General features: G+C 38.6%; 1 protein-coding gene across 3 annotated transcripts in view; it reads right to left on the bottom strand.

Annotated features, from left to right (window-relative positions):
* The window catches only part of MEF2A (myocyte enhancer factor 2A), a 50,471-nt gene that overhangs the window by 16,907 nt on the left and 15,961 nt on the right, over positions 1-17,603 (bottom strand). For 2 of the 3 annotated variants that reach the window (XM_010133731.1, XM_010133733.1), the window contains exons 3-5: positions 7,398-7,529; positions 4,069-4,288; positions 3,888-3,947 (exon numbers count right to left, since the gene is read on the bottom strand). In XM_010133731.1, coding sequence (XP_010132033.1) covers positions 3,888-3,947; positions 4,069-4,288; positions 7,398-7,529 — 412 coding nt within the window. Of the gene's footprint in view, positions 1-3,887; positions 3,948-4,068; positions 4,289-7,194; positions 7,333-7,397; positions 7,530-17,603 lie in introns of all 3 variants that reach the window. The other variant, XM_010133732.1, reaches the window with a different exon arrangement.

The raw sequence follows: 17,603 nt of genomic DNA, 5'->3' as shown, positions 1-17,603 counted from the left end.
AAACACCACGACATGCACAGGAAGGTACACACAGAGAGCTGGTTTTTGTTTTGAAGTCTTCTGGTGTACTCTTCAGAAATGCATATTAGCCACTTGACTCAGACTTGTGAAAGACCAAGCTGAAAGATTCTTTTATCCTCAGACATTATAAAGCTCTCCCAATCAGCCAAGCCCTGAAGACAAAGGGAACCACTCACAGGTGTGGCCTCTCAGTGCTGTCACGATCACCTTCTGGCAATGTATAGGCAGTGTACAGCTGCAAGCTGTCAGCTGCATCTCTGCACCTTCCTGAGGCCAGGATAAAAGATGACACGATCTAGACTGGCTCTTAATAGAGATCCAACAGCTCACGAGACAGTTTTTCAAGCAGGTATATCCCTCAGCTCTATTCCAAAGAAACTCATTTCCCTAACATTATTTCGCATTCTCAGAATCTGAGGAATAGCGATGTCATTAGAGAAGATACAGCTCTAGAACAAAGAGGAGAAATTCAGTACTCAAGACAACTAGATCTTTCTTATCCATTCTCCTGATGATGAAACTTTAAGAAAGATAATTTCCCAGAAGATCAACCGGGTCCATAATCTGCATTACTGACCAGAAAAGCTTTCTTCACTGACAGAGAAACGTGTCCCTGTGAGATCATAAAGAGGCTCCACTTCCAACAACTCCTTCAAAATCACTCAGGGCTGGAAAGAATTTAAGGAATTCACCTTAGTCTCAAGGTCTCCGGGTTTATAGTTTTGGCAATGACAACCAGCTCAGATGCTTTGCATGGTTCTAACTCAGAAAGTAGAGACTGGGTAAGAATGGTATTTCTTTTGTGCATTTCTGATTCTCAGGATGGGACAACTTCACTGGAAATGCGCTTCGAAGGCAACCTCTGGATGATTCAAGGTGTAATACCAAATCTACCGGAACATTGTGAAGCAGATCTCCCTCAGGACAAATTTGAAGGTGATCCATCCATCAAGTCCTTTAATTCAAAGAAACTCCCCTGTATTTGGGTACTCAGAGCCAAAGAAGCTTTAACTTGGCCTCATTAGAATCCACACCCTTTGGTGAGGAGTAATACAGACAAGTAGCACGTGTTCAAGCCATGGCGACATTGGCAAAAATAGCAAGTTGTACATGTCTCGGTGATACAAGATTCTTGAAGCCGTAAGATGCCTATCACAAACTGAACAGGGTTTAACACTGACCAGGGGCAACAGTATCATAAAGATTCTACCTCCAAAACATTTGATCTGACTAGAAAAAAAAAAATAGATTAGCTCAAAAGCAAACACTGTTTTAATGCCAGACATTTTTCCCTTCTCAAAACTGATATACTTGCCAAGAAAAAAATTTCAGCAAATTTTCTTTATGTGGTGGGTAGAATTTTAAAAATATTACAAAATAAAAATGCTTTTTCAGAGTTATGACAGCTGCATGTGAAGTAAACTCTCAGTATTATAAAATAATCACAATTTTCTGTCCTAGACATAAAAAACCCCACCTACCACTCTTTGCTATGAAACGCAGATATTTTTACTCAGTTATTTTCCACAGAAAAACTGTTAAGTTGGCAGATTGACTGCTAAAGCAAATCATATCTATTCCAATCAAGGAACTCAGGACTTGAGAGATTAACGTGAACTAAGTATGAGCCATTTTACACCACATCTTTGAACTGGGTCCCTCTTCTTGCTTTTACTCAAAGGCATACAAGCATCTTTCGATGAAAACAAGATCTCAAATGCTTCAAAAAACATTTCATAAAATTCTCAAAAACATTTCTCAAAAAAACTTCTCAAAAAACTTCATAACGTTGAGGGAGACTTGAGTTTTTCCCGTTGTATAAGGGAGAGTATCTGGGAATACAGACATGCCAGTACTCATCTTCATCTCTGACAGTTCTCCAGTAAGTTGTGAGCCGCAAATTTGACTAATGGCCTTTCACAACTACATCCACAGCAGAATTCTCCATTCCCGAGGAGTTTACAATAAAAGTTTGGAAGCTAAAAGAATAAAATAAGGTTTTAAAGTGAATTCTACAATAAATGTAGCAGGCAACTCAAACCATTGTTGTCTGCAGACATAATTAACTTGATACACACTCGAGCTGTCAAGCTCAAATTGACAAGTTTGCAGATCTACTCCATCTGGCTATGTATGGTTTTTGATTTTGGCTGCAATTGAGAAGGTTACTGAGCACCCGACAGTATTTAAAAGAAGCCATGTCATATCCTAGGAGAAAGTGCAGCTCTGACAATTTAGGGTACTCTGTGGCTTAGCATTCGGGTGTTAACTAGTATTTGAGTTTCGCTGGAGATGCTTCTGTTTCGCTGTTCTCACAGAGCCACAACTCTTACTTGCATGCAAAAATCTTTCTAGAAATGAGTGGGTATATGCATAGCATTCTGGGTGCGATGTTCTGGAAAGGAAGAGATAAGTGATGCATTTTGACTTTTCATATGAACTATTAATAAATGCAAGAAGCAAAAGCATTTTAGTGCATTAAATATGTTCACCAAGCTGCTGTAAGCGGGTATTTCTACAGTTCAATATTCTATAGCGAGAGCTGTAAACAACTGGTTTATTTGCTTATTGAAAGGAACAGTCTTCAATCTGAGGCTGATGTTACTAAAGTCTGATTTTGGAAAAAGAGGCCTGAAACGGCCTGATAATAAACTTATTTGGTCTGACTTGACAAGTACTATAGAAATCGACATCTGACCTCCACAGTTTCTAAAAATAGCCATCTTTTTTTCAACTGAGGAAGTTCCTTCCATTTAAAATCTTGCTTACCTGATGGAAACCACACTTTAATATTTCATATCTTGGCTGCACATAGCCAAAGAATTCATGAAGAGCAGAAAGTCAATCCTGTGCTTTCAGCCTTGTAGTTGCAGCATTTTTTATTCATAAATTCAATTGCCTAACTTAATCTTCAAAGAATTTTTTCCCAGTTGCCACACTAAGCAGCCAGTGGGCAAATACGGATAGGTCAACAGTTGATTCTCAAATTCCTTGCTACAAACATGTACCAAGGAAAGTCACGTGTATTTCCAAAATGGACCTTTGAAGACATCTCAAGGAAAGGAAGGAACGTGAAGAAAGTGGGTGAACTATCATTTATTTTGTCTTTCTGTGGCGTGGTAAATTTCAGTGGCTGCCTGTCCTCTATCAGAGTACTAAATTGTGCTTAAGGAAGACAAAATAGTATTTAAATGAGTGTGCCCATCATATCTTTTTACTGAAGACCAAAAAATACTGTGAATTTGATTTTTGGCAAGATCTCTAATTTGTTTTTGAAAGAAATTCTGTTCATCCTCCAGAATTAAGACAGAACCTAGCTATCAGCTTCCAAGATTTATCATTTTATTTATATAACTGTTAGAAAATAATTAGTGAGATACACATGGCAATAGAAACAATACAGTCTGCATTTTGTTCACTTTGATTGGCACCACAACCAGCATCAAACATCCAGGTCTCCTGAATACTATAGCTGAGAATATGGCTGAGTTGTCTTTAGTGTAACAGTTTAGTAAGTGCAGTGAATTTCATTCAAAGTAAGTAATCTGGTGAACATAAGAGCTCTTCAGAGTGCTGTAATTACACCTGTAGAGAAACACAAAAGCCAGAGCAGCACGCTGCTACTGAAAAACACTCAAATAAAAAAAATCGTGAATATTACTGAAGTGCAAACGGCAAGGCTGTAAAAAATTACATGCCTGATAAGAATTTACAAGACTTGACAATCATAAGACACCTAAGAAAATTAAAACCTTTGTTCTTCCACAACCACTTTTTCAAAGAGTCAAAATAAAAAATTGCTTTTCAGTAACTGTGAAACTAAAACCACAATACTTTTTTTAAACAAAGACGTATACAACACTTACCAACTGGACTGGTACCAGCTCCATTTGGCACTGTGAGGTCAGTTGTCCCCAGCATTCCACCTAATAAAAGTAACCCAGAGCATTAAACTAACTTGCTCTCATTACAGTTTTTTTGTTCATGGGGTTTTTTTAAAATAAAAAAGAGGGTATAGAAGGGAAGCACAACAGTACCGAATCTTACCTGCATTGCCAGTACTTGGTGGTCTCTGAGGGGCCCCAGGTGATACGTTCCGATGCAGGGTGGTCTGAGGTGGAGAGAGCATGGTTGTGTCCGTTAATGATGAACTGGCCGCCAGCGATGGGGATACGAGGGAACTCCCTGGGTTACTGTAGGTTAAAGTGTTGGGATTGGACACTGGAACTGTAACCGACATCGAGAAGTTCTGAGCAGGCAAGCCAGGCTGGAGGAAAGACAAGGAACACACACAAGACAACAACATTAGCATTAACTGTGTTTACAGAAATAGCACATTACAAAAACATACATTAAAATTTGCAAAGAATTACTCAGGTTTAACAACAAAAAAAAGAGTTAATTATGTTAGTGTTTAAACTCTCTTAAGCACACAATTTTTAAACATCCATTTATGTAGAGTATTGCGTTAAACTCTTACACATCATACAAATACTGTTCCAAAAGAATTGCTCATAAACTTCTGAAATACTGAAAGTTCAAATACAAAAAACCAAGATATTCATATGAATTCACAAGCTCAGAAATACAATTTTCCAGTTAATTTGGATTATAACAAAGCAACGACAAGCTAAACATGTCTACTTATCAATGAACTGTGACACCTCCAAAACGTAAGCAAAAACATGCACATTATAGATGGTCAGTTATTTCACAAAAAAAGAAGTTAGTAATAACATTTTCTATTAACAACCTCGACAAAATATTGCTAATCATCTCTAAAACTTTGAGAGATTAAAAAAGTAAACAGATCTTGAGAAAGTCACTAAGTTCAGTAATTTGAGTTTAAACAACGAAGTTGTCATCATTCTGAGCTCTGTTCCACAAAACCCTGCTTGAACATTAACCACTCCAACTTCCCTTTCTGCAAATCTCATTTTTTAATTCTCACTTTTACAGCATTATTTAAAAGGCAACTATTTTTCTGAAGTGTGTATGTTTGTTATTCAACAATAATTTCAATCAAAAGTTTAGATGCCTGCCCATCTATGGTACTCATTTGGTTATGACTAACTTCTTTGGCCTTTTTCTCGTTCCTACCCTTTGACAGCTTCTGAAACAACTCTTATATTCTCTTTCACAACTCTCATAATTACTGGAAATTAAACCACGACAGGTATAATTCAAGGGTAAATATTTGGTAGTATTTATTGACAGAATAGACAGATAGTTTTGATTTAGAGGTCAAATGCAGATGTCAAACATTCATGACCTAGTAAGTACACTTGAAAAGACATGGTTTTGTTATATGCAGCTTAAAATTTACTTATATTGCTATTTCTGTACAACAATTTTGATATTAAAAATATAACAATAATTATACTAATCAGAAGAGCAGAATACATTTTCTACAAGAAACAGAATCTCTCACTAGCAAGTGCCAGTGACATTGTCCCTCCTGAAGCATTCTAAGAATAATTATAAGTTTTTGGCACAGACGGAAGGAAAAAGTAATGAAGCATAGCGATGTAATGCTGGCAAATCATTCACAGTATCTAACGAGCGACAAGCTGTACTGGTATTTGTTTTCACGGGGTAACTACTTGAAGAAACTACTCAGTATCTACAAAAAAAACGTTGTTTTTATAAACAGCATGCTGTCAAGTAACTCAGACCAAACCTGAAATACCTGAAGCACGCTTAAAACAATGCTAGAAACTAAGCATTGGACCATTTTTTCTGTAGGTTTCTCCATCTAGAACTAATAAATGACAGCTTCCCCCCACACCTTGCAATAAAGGCTGCCCTCTGCCCATCTATGGTACTCATCTGGTTATGGCTGAATTCTTCACGCTTTGCCTCATTCCTATCCTTTGACTGTAATGAGTGCACTAGAACAAAAGAAACTATGTTCTTACACAGACCCTTAAGTGCTGGAAACAGAACCACAACAAGGTCCAATTTAAGCTACAAATACAGAACTATAGAGCTGAAAAGTAACATTGCCTTTTCTATTTACACTGATGTTCACACAGACAACCTAGGCTGAAAAATCAAGGGAGAACAGTTTAGCTGTGACACGCTGAGGGGAGGCCTGAAGAAGACATCTCAGAGAAGTGTTGGATATTGAAAGCTTTGAAACAAAGCAAGAACAAAATGTATTTGCTTCACTGAAGCACAAAGGACTTACTAAAAGAAGGAATGCTGGGTGTCATGACTGTCATTTTGCTGTTAAGTCCCCAGATACAGCCTTATTGGTCTGAAGAACAAAATAATTTCTGGTATTGACAAGTCATTTGGGGACACAATAGTCAATTGCCCCAAGGTCTCTGCTGATCAACGCAGCCACTCCATTTACTTTAACTGCTACAAGATTTGCAATGTTAAAAAAAATTCAAAGGCTGTGGCAGAGCCCTCTACCTGTTTTCTTAGAAAATACTTTCCCTGTAATACTCCACACTGCTTTTTGTAGATAGAAATGAAGCGTCATCATGACACCTTCACGAAAAACAAAATTTACACTACTGTTATCTACAAAATTCTTGAATTCTGGAGTCAAGTGACTTATGGCTGCAAATGGCTTAGGCACTTGGGTCAAAATTTTCAAAGATCTCTCAGTGTCCAAGGAAATACCTGTTTGAATTTCAACAGGAATCTTTTAACACCAATCTTTTGATGCTCCCACTTCGCACGAGTCTTTAAAGAGCTAAATACCTCCTTACATGCAGTCAAATAAATTTCACTGAGATGACAAAAGTAACCCATTTCTATTTGCCTGCTTGTAACATACTGTAAAATCTTGATCAACGGACAGCTAAAGAGCTAAAGATGTAAATAAACTATCCTACATGCCACGACAAAATCTATCTTTATAAAAAAACATTTTAGGTAGGATTAGGCAATGCAGCCTGAAATCTAGAAACGTTACCTCATGTTCACAAGGTACGAAAAACTGTGAGTGCAAGAGAAAAGCTAGAGCAAAACCTTCTCTTCCTTAAGATAAAATGTATTATAACAAGATCAAGTATCAGCACCTTGTTCTTCCTCAAAAATACTTATTCCCTTCTCAAACCATTACATCCTCTTGTCTTTGCAGCGGTTTTCAGTGGTAAGCAAACACCATGAAAATTCTCATGCATGTAATAGAAGCACAAACCATACTTTAGTACTCACTGCGATTTTATGATTCCGCATCATATTATCAAACTCTTCATTAATTTTTTTATATTTTTCTTCTGTATGTGGCGTGAGCACATATGAAGTGTCAGGGTCCGGGCTGTCGCACCCTCTGTGTTCCTTCTTGTTCAGAGCCTAAATAATGAAGTTAATAAAAAGGATCAACAAATAAAAAGTAGAGATAAAATAAAAGTACTTACAGGGCCTCGCTTGAAAATAAAATCACTATCTTCATTTAGTTTGCTGAATCTGTCCTCCGATAGTGGACTGTGCTCAAAGTAATCGTCAGCATCAGGGCTCTCACAACCATTAAGGCCTTTCTTTCTTAAGGTCTGAAATACAATTGGAAAATTCACATACAAATCATACTAACTTGCCAAGAAGTTTTAGTTTTGTACACTACTGAAGCATTCAGAGCCACTGGAACTACATGAAACTTTCACAGACAGAATTAGTGGCATAGTACACACAGCAAACAGGTTCACTCAGAGGCATTGACTCTTCCAGGAGCCATCTCACAGGTAACTTCAACCTACAACCACTTCATTTCTCCAGTGTTCCATGCAAAACCGTTTTTAGATACTGGCTGATGGAGTAAAGTTGCTTGACATACAAGGAATGTTCAAGGAGTTAATGTCATCACTGGTATTTTGAAGCCAGTTTGCTGGATCTTTATTAAACTTATTTTAGCATCCCAATTTTAATATTCACACTGTAAAGAACAGACAGTTAAAGTCTGAGAAACAGTGGCTAAAATCTTTCATTGAATTCAGTAACCGCAGAACATGAACACATGTAACACTTGGCTTCAGTGTTTATAAAGGCAGGATTTTCCTGTACTTCTGTCATCCTGCACGATAACAAGAACTGCAAAAAAGTATAAAAAGAAATTACATAATCCCCCTCTAAAATTACTTAGTTTGCTAAATATAATTTTTTTCAGGCTCCTGCAGACTAACTTGATGCAACTGCTCTACTGGGCTACTTCCTGTTTTCTGATGGAGAGCTCACATCAACATCCCCTGGAAAAAAACCCAAACTTGTCGACAATCCAGGCAGTGCAAATACACTGCTGAACGGAAGGATGTGGAACTGTGAGGCTGAACAGGTATTTGCATTCCTTGTTTTTCTTTTCTTTTTCACCCTATTACACAATCGGAGTTCTTTGCGAGTTCTCATTGATAACAAAACAAGGTTTGCAATGTTACCATGGGAAAATCTCTACTGTTTTTCAAAAGTTTCAAAAGGAAAGCAATATAAATGTTCAAACAGGTACAAATCAGCAGAACATAAGGCAGCAACAGAACTGCAGAGGCACTGGGGGGGGGTTGTGTATTTTCTTTTTGTGAGAAATTATCTATATTCTATGAACTTTACGCTAAATACTACAGATTCCCTAAAAATTGGAATCTGCAAGCTGCTATTGTCAGCACCATAAAGAAATTGCATTGGTCTTCCTACAGAAGCTGTTTCCTACACTGAATTTCTGATTTAAAAAAACCCCACCTAGGTCTTAGTTTAGACTATCGCATTCATCAGCATTTTTCTTAAAGTGCTGTCTACTGATTGTCGGTACAATGCAAATTACACAATGCAAAGTACACAAGATCTTCTCACTATTCACATACATGAAACACTGACTATTTGGACTTCAGTTTTAAAGCAGGACTTGAAATTTCAATTACGCAGTCTGAAATTCCTTAATATCAGGGGTCACCATAAGCTATAATGCCTTCTCGAGTTTCTTGGCTCGCTCTGCATATCCCACACAGTATCTGGAACTCCCACAAAAATGTAATCACTAAATCAGCATATGGGGAAAACAGGTGTAGGTTGCTCCGGCACCTGTCGCGGCACTGATCCTGCTCCTCCAGCCAATCAGCTGGACACGAATAGGGACTTGGCCATACAAGGGCTGGCTGCTTGGCCTCTCAAGGTCGCAGCCTGTTATCCCTCTCCCAGCCCTTCCCAACAAGTCAGCCTGCCAGTCTTCTACACTTTGCTATCAGCAGGGAAAATGTTAACACTGTATAATCGGGATTACATTTAACCCCTGCAACCCACAGCATTCTGGAAATAGAACCCAAATATGTCTTTACATGGCGCTCGGCGTCAACACGCATACGCAGTGCCCAAGACACCGTCAGAAACTGCAGTTAGATGCTATAAAGAAAGATCTTGCAGCAAATACATACAGTCACCTCCTTTGACAAACACATTTGAGCAACATGAAGTATCACAGCATGGGACTATCAGTACTGCTCTTTCAATATTCTACAACAATCAAGGGAGAGCTTTTAAGTGTAATGCTGCCAATTCATCCTCCTGCACCTGTCTGAAAAAAATTATGTTCCAAGTTCCAATATAAAGGAAGAGATTTAGTTAAATATAAAAATGCATCCTTCCTCTTTGTGTCTGTTTTTTGTTTTGGTTTTTTGGTTTTTTTTTAATAACAATGGGGTTGGGGTTAACTCTGCTTTGACTCATGAGGAAGGAAAATGCCTCAGTATCTCCCGCTTAAGGTTCTGGAAACCGTCACTCCAGACGGGGTTCCTGTCATTGTGGAAGGATTTAAGCTGCGGTTCGCTGTTACAGATAGTAAGCCTGGGTCTGATATCCAAAGCTCTGCTTCCTTATCACTCGACCACGAACTGTCACTTTGAGGACCTAACCATAAAAAGCCTGCCAACTTTATCATTGCCCAGGAACAGAATAGTTCAACATTTCTGCTCTGCGGCCCGTCCTAACAAGTGGAATGCTGTAATCTGTTCACACGGCCAGGCGAAGCCTACGCGAGACAGCCCAGCCTCAGCTTTCTCACAGGCTACAGGGTGAGACACGATAACGGGCCCCTGCTGCGGGGAAAACAAGGCAGGCCAGGACCACTGGGAACCACTCCGTGGGACACGGGAGAGCCAAACACCCTAAACAAGTGCTGACCCCACCCTCCAGCTTCTCTGTAGCAAAAATTTGTTATTTCTCTGATTAATGTAAGTAACTCCCTCCCCCCTGCCCTGCCCCTTAGCTATTTCTAGGGTATTATCATGGAGACTGAAATTTTAGTAACTCTGAACATACAGGGGTGGTAAAGAAAAAAAATGCCCGTCAGTGAGATCAAATTCTATTTGTGCAACACGAAGAGAGTTGTATTTCTCTGCTGTGGTGATACACGGGCTTGTTTAGAATAAAATCAGAGGTTTTGCAGTTGAACCTAATAATTATAGAACATAAGTTTTCTTACTACAACAAGAGGGAAAAAGAACATTGGATTTCAAGTTTTGCTCTTGGATGCTCACTGCAATTACCTTCTGGTGTTAAGTCTTCTTTTCTAGATCATCCAAGGGCATGTGGAGCCTTTGGAATTAATCTGTATCACTTTCCACACCTGCAAGACTTGGCCAAAATTACTGGAAATCGCTCCAGCATGTTTGCCAACGCACTGTATTGTACCTTCAGTAACTGAGATTTTGCAGCTTTGATATTAGACTGGATTAACTAATTGACGAAAGAAAAGGACAGAATTTTGTCAGAAAATAATGCAAAGTATTTACAAGAAACCAACGCAGGTATGACAACTTTTTTTAAACGAATGAAGCAAACACAACAATATAGTTGTGTGCCATACAAAGCTGCTATACAAGTCTTCCAGAGAGCTGTAGGTCATCTTCATATTGCAGAATAATCCAGAAGTTTTAAACTGCTTTTGTTGCGCCATATAAAAGTGAAATATGCAATTATTGTAAGTATTGGGGGGGTGGGTTATTTTTTGAATGGCAGAGCTTAGGAAACATTGTATGAGAACGGCTGGACTAGCTATGACAAGTTTAAATATTATATTCAAGCACATGCTACAAGAGTCCCAGTATTGTCCTGAACTTACCCACACACATGCAAAGTACTTTATAACTGCACTGCATTCTGCTAATTTAAGAAAGAATCATGTCTTGGCAAGGAGCATCTATGGAAGAGTTTCTTGCAAAACAACAACGAAAAAATAATTAGCTTCTCTACAATTCAATGTGAATTTTACTGAAACTGATAATAGAGATACCAAAGAGTACAGAAATACAAGACAGTTATTTATTGTATGATCCATGAGGACCAAAGATGATATCTGACCATCACAGTGTAACTATCTCAGCATAAGCTTCCTTCCACAAAATCCAACAGAGAAACATGAAATGCAAGAGCTTTAAGCCTGCTGAGTCGCCACAGCATGAAATCAAGTCACCACCTTCTCCACGGCTGGTTCCAGCCCCGCTGCGCGCAGCTTCTCTCACACAGACTTGCACTGGCTCAAGATACTGGTCATCAGCAGCTCTGGAAACCAAAACCTCTGAACTAATAAACACACGTTACTGCTACCAGAGACGAAATTAAGTGACAACCCCCAACTGTCCTCCTCTCCATGAAAGATCCTGCGTTTGTATCCGACGCTGAAGAGACATGTTGCTAATAGTTTTAAGAGCACAATCAGCCTGTTCTGTGCTCTGAGTCAGTGAGTGTGGTTAAAAACCCAGGACTTCTGATATTAGCGATCTGGGCTCCTTACCAGCTCTGGCAAAACTATAATGATTGATTATGTTCACTGTCACCTCAGGAAATAGTATTTTTCTGCCTTAAAGCAAAAAAGTTGGATGACCTCATCTGAAAAAAGCGTTATGAAGTGCAAAATAGTGTCAGTTTATTAAAAATATTTTCAGTGTTGGGTTTCTTGTAGTATTACAAATAAGGAAATGGTTGTTGCTATCCACACTACTATGTATCATGTTAACAGCTACACTTTTGCACTTGGTATTGGAGCTGGCCAAACAGGATTTTTACTGGCATTTCATCATAAATCATGAGGAAAAAATTTCCAAAATTTGAGTAACATTGAAATGAAAAGTGAATTCTCTTGGAAAAGAAGAACCTTTTACTTAAAACCTGTGGCTAGTTCCGCTTCTGCTGTTGCAGTCAGGAAAAGCTGTGATGCAACACAAATTTGGAGTAAATACTTTAAAAAATTGCAATTTAATAAAAAGTGCAAGTATTTCTAAGGCCTGAAGTAACAGAAAGACTCTACTAGTATTGCCAAATGTTACTGCTGCTCTAGTAGGCACGTACACCACGGTTATTAAAAGGATAACCAACTAAACAGTTTCCTGATGCCCTAGAGAGCTGTCATGCAGCACTGGAGAGGGAGAGGACACTGCTGCCACTTGCATCAGATTCCAAAGACTCCTCACCCACAAACGCAGTTCCCATGCTCTCACACAGCTCTGGCCAGGAAGGACAGGACCGAGCATCACTCTGTCATCCCTAATGGGAATAATGGTAAGATCACTGGGGCAAAAGGTTGTGAAACTGCAGTTGCACCAATAAAATGCAATCCCTGCTTTAAGGTTACTTCCCCATTCTTCAGTGGAACTGCTGAAAGCTATGGGAACAGCTGGACGAGCTGACTGACAGCAACAACATACTGCCACAGAAAGCGCACCATCTTAGAGATCACCCTTACATCAATTCCGATGCTGCTCAAGCCTGCACTAAGCCATTTGTTCTTCACTAAAATGACAGGAAATTCTCAGCCATTCTTCATTTAACTTGCTTTTGGTGGGTTTGGTTTCAGTTGTACAGGAATAACGTGGTTTTCCACTGTATGGGCTGAGCAGTACAGATACAAAGAAGGCAGAAGGAATAGTCTGTCTTCGCTGGCAGCAGCAAACCACCACCTCAGCCACCACAGATATTCACACCCTACTTAAAAAGCTGCACCTTTTTTCTGAGATATTCACAAAATGAAGGAAAACCACAGTAGTCATGGCATCAGACTCCCACCCCGTTTTCATCCTTATAACGTGAAACATCAGTGAGAGAAAATGGTATATTCCCTTAATGCAGTTCAGCTCCCTTCTCACAGCACAGAGAGGCTTCGACTGGCAAGAACTACACGTACCACTACAGACTTCACATACAGCAGAAAGTCACGCTGAAAGCATGACAACTGCTTTATTATTTGTTTCCTGTTACATACCATTGCCAAGAAGCTAAGCCTAGAACTAGGCTGGATTTTTCTTTTTTAACACAAAATATTTCGCTTTCATCACCCTGAACAACATTATACTGTATCATCCTTTACATACAATCATTTCCCCCCTGTTATGCATAAAACATACTCAAGTATCCGAGGAGTATTCTTAGGCACTGAAAGCTATTTACAGTTTTAAGACTTCCTACAGGACAGTCTGGCTTCAGAAGGATCATCATTCCTGTTTCTTTTCTCTGAAGTATCAACGCTGTTCTGCAAAGCTGGAGCTTGACTCTGCAGTGCTGGGGACAGGGATTTTGCAAGGAGTGAATCCTAAGTACAACATATACATCAAAAGTGAACAGCTAGAGAAAAAAACACCAATCAACTCTGTAACAGCATTTTGCGCCTGAAGCTCATCAACATCACTTCTGTAGGCTTCAACAGGTTTTTTTCCATAGTTAGAGGTACTGGATTATTTTACGTAACATCTACAAATTTTGTAAATTTTCCTCAGGCTCTATTAATATTCTCAACTTCAACCACTGAAGCATCTGCAAATTTCATTATGAAGCTGTCTTCCTTCTCTCCGAGTTTGGAGGCTACTGAGGTTTAGCCCTAATCCTGCTCCATGCAGTACCCCCGACACATTTTCAATTACATTTTGCTACGCTATCAGTTAGAATTTCACATTCTAATCATAGCCACAAATACATACATCCCAAACCAGCACGGTAAAGCAGAGTGGTGCCCAGCTTTCAAAACTTCACTGAAATGCACAGGAGACCAAATTAGATTACGACAGACATTTCCACAAGCTAAGCAACTTGGAGAGCTTAACTGCTTACAGAACAAGGCCTCAGCAATCCTTCTGGTAGGTTCCCCAGCCAAAATAATGTACACCAAGTAAAATCTGAAAAATTGACATACTCTACTTTTAGCTTACTTTAGTATTTTCCATACTTGTGCTCAATTAGTAGTGGTATTTCAAAAGTAAATAATTGATACTATGCAAAGTATCTACATATCAAAAGTTCTGAGTACAGTACTGTAAATAATATTTGCTATAATGATTATATTTCTTGGCCAAATATTATAGGAAAAAAAGAAGGTTTTGGATTACTTATTCTAAGGCTTTACAAACAGAAAACCCCTGTAAGCCTGTCTAGCACTAGGCCATAAAATACAAGGAAGGGCTCTCTAAGCAATGCTCTGCTACATTCAGTTTTCAGTAAAGGTATTCTCATTTACAGATGAAAAATATTCATGATCTGAAATTTTATCAGTGTCCCTGTTATATAGCACTCTAAGAAAAGACACGGTCTTGTTTCAAATGTTGGAGCACTTCCAGTATCTGGCGAATTTTAACATGTATCTCTCGCTTGCCAAACATGAAAGCTAGCTGTCAAATTCCTCCAAGATATGATAAAGATGGCACTCAGGATTCAAACTCCCATTTATATAAAATAACACATACAAAAGGTTTTGAGATGTGATATGGTATGGAGCTTAAGTCCTAGTTTGAAGCATGTTTTCTGTGAAATGTTATTTTAAATAGATAAACCACAAGCAATTACTAAAGACTAACAATTGTATGGGCTATAAAATCCACCCTTCTTTTCACTCTCAGAATATTACACAGTGCCCTGGACTAGAAGGTATAGCAAGGGAAGCTGCTTACTTGTATTTGCGACTTTAGAGAAGCACCATCTGTAAAGTGTGGCCTTTATAATGCAGTTGCTGACCTACAAACAAGCTGGATTCCTCATTCCCAAATGAACTTCTTGAGACTTAAAACGATTAGTAATCCATTAGCACTGATAATACTGTTTGCAGTGAAAGCTAAGCCACCCTCTCAGAGTCTGGTATTTGATGCATTTGGGTTTTTTTCACTTTCTATACAGCTTAATAGATTATTAAATTTTGTATCACTGAGCTGGTTTTTATTTTACCTGTTTTACAGAAAGTATCATCAACTAGGTTTTTCCATTAAAGACTACTAAATTGCCAAAGTCGATCTTATTCAAAATTTTTACTGACAAAAGATGACAAAGTAGATCAACGTTTGTCTTCAGGAAGCAGAACCTATTTCTTAACACATAGATTAAATCTATTTTATAGTCCTTTCAGGGAATGCAGTCTGTAACAAACCAAATGAATGGTAAAACCAAGCAAAACGGAGTTATATGCTAAAACATTCAAAGAGATATTGTATGGTACATAAATGCTTTTGTCAATCCTTACTCAAGTGATAACATATATACATACATGCACATCCCATATATAACTCTTCACATACTTGCAATGGTTAAAATATAAATCAGCTACAGAAGTGGCTGACTGAATGCCTCCTTTCAGCAACACTATATTGCAGATAAGCCATATGGAACATGAAAAGTTCCCAAGTGTAGCAACCCATCTGCACAATATCCTTCATAATCTTTTAGAAGTTCTTCAGCAAAAATATTATCTCCTACTCATAGTTTGCCAAGAAAAATTCTCTAAACTCTGCTTATGCTTCAACGATATAAAAATAATGGGTTTCTTTTCATCTATCTGCCTATGCAGTATTGCTCTTAAACATTTCTTGTCCTGACTCTCCTTACAGCTTCAAAATCGGAAAGGATTACCAAGACTTTGAAATAGTTTCTGTTATCAAGGTAACTTAGTTCTATCAAAACAGTAATTACGACACAAAGAGCAACTATTCCCAAAGAAAATGTTTAGTGGATCCTAAGGACGTATATGGTTGTTAAAACAGCATTCACGTGTCAGATTATGGGAACTGGCTACACTAACATCTACCAGAACAAGCTTCGATTACCTCTAATATCGCTTTGGAACTGCTGCTTTGTTCCACCTAAACAGGCATCCAGCTGTATAGACAAAAAGCTGAAAGCATGCGGGGGCACATGCGTGTGCTCTGAACAGGAGTGGTGGTGTGTGTGCACACACGTACAGGCGTTATCCCAGTTCATAACACTGCTGCAGAACATTTACCAGAGAGACCCCAAAATAAGCAAGTTGAATAAGACAACTGAAAGCAGGTACTTGAAAAGACAAACTGAGCTATGTATGTACAACAGTAAGCAGCAGGCCCCTCCAGAAAGAAAGAAGATACATCTCTATTTTTACTGAATTAAACTAATTAGAATGCAGAACTTCAAGACACAAAGCTGTAATAAGTATGTCACAATTCATGTTTTGAACCCTAAACTTCTCAGCTACATGTCAAAGGAATACACTTAATATGCTTTTCCTTGCATAACTTTCACTTAAAAGTGAATTATTCAAAAGGCAAAGCACCCCTCTGAAGGCTGTCCTTACCTAACCTGAGCAGGGGGTGGGAAATCAAAGGTGGGGGTGAAACAAAGGTGGGACCTGGAGAGTCAGAGAGAAAAGACTGTACAGGAATCAGGGACAGTGAAATATGAGTAAGCTTTACTCTATCACCAGTAATTCATATCAAGACTGGCTCCAGCATGCTCAATTTTTTTCCTTTTTAACAAGTCACTATACTCAGCAAATACTGAATTTTAAGTTAATGCAAAAAAGAGCAGGGCTTTAAACGGCATCGGTTTGTTAAGTTAGAAGAGCTTTCAGTGGGACAACATGTAAGAGCTTTGATCTAAATATCTTCACAACACTCCCAAAGAATTTGAGAGTTTTAATTTAAAAAATGTATCATTCACTTCCTATTGGAAGTAACTGATAAATAATTCCAGTAAACCATCATTTAAATGTTAAAACTCACACTACTGCCAATTTAACTAATTTAACTAGCATTCCATAGTCTATACCATAAACTACAGGCATGAAGACTCCCACATGAAATATTACATCACTGATACAACATTAAAAAGATGTAATAACCATCACTGGTAAGTCATAAAAAGACATTAGCAGTGTATATTGATTTATAAGTATCTTGAAGAAGAAGAATGAGTTATAATAACGACTGTGCGGAGATTCTCAGCTCAGTATCACAAGCAATACCGCCATAAACACTTCCTTTATTCAGATGACAGAAGAGCTACTATGCAAAACACATGAGGTTGAAGGATTGACAGAAAGTCCTTTCTTCAGATGAGTGTCGAGAATGTTACAGCCTAGACAGGCCACACTGCCTGCAGTAAAACACTGGCAACAAACAAAGCACGATGGCCGTCACACCATCAGAAGAATCTCATCACGCCCACGCTGGTTACGTGACTGGGAGGTTTTACCACAGCATGAAGAGCTAGGCCATTTTTTCTTGGAGGCTAGAGATTCCCCCAGCCCTCTTTTGCAGAGACACCATTGGTTCAAGGTCCAAACATTAAGATTATCCAAAACCAAAGTATTAGAATCTTCTCAACAGAAGCACAGCATTGTACACGTACCCAGGCCCAAAAGG

The sequence above is a fragment of the Buceros rhinoceros genome, unplaced genomic scaffold, assembly GCF_000710305.1.
Source record: "Buceros rhinoceros silvestris isolate BGI_N320 unplaced genomic scaffold, ASM71030v1 scaffold12603, whole genome shotgun sequence".
Classification (NCBI taxonomy): Eukaryota; Metazoa; Chordata; class Aves; order Bucerotiformes; family Bucerotidae; genus Buceros; species Buceros rhinoceros.
This window is presented reverse-complemented; position numbering and strand designations above follow the sequence as displayed.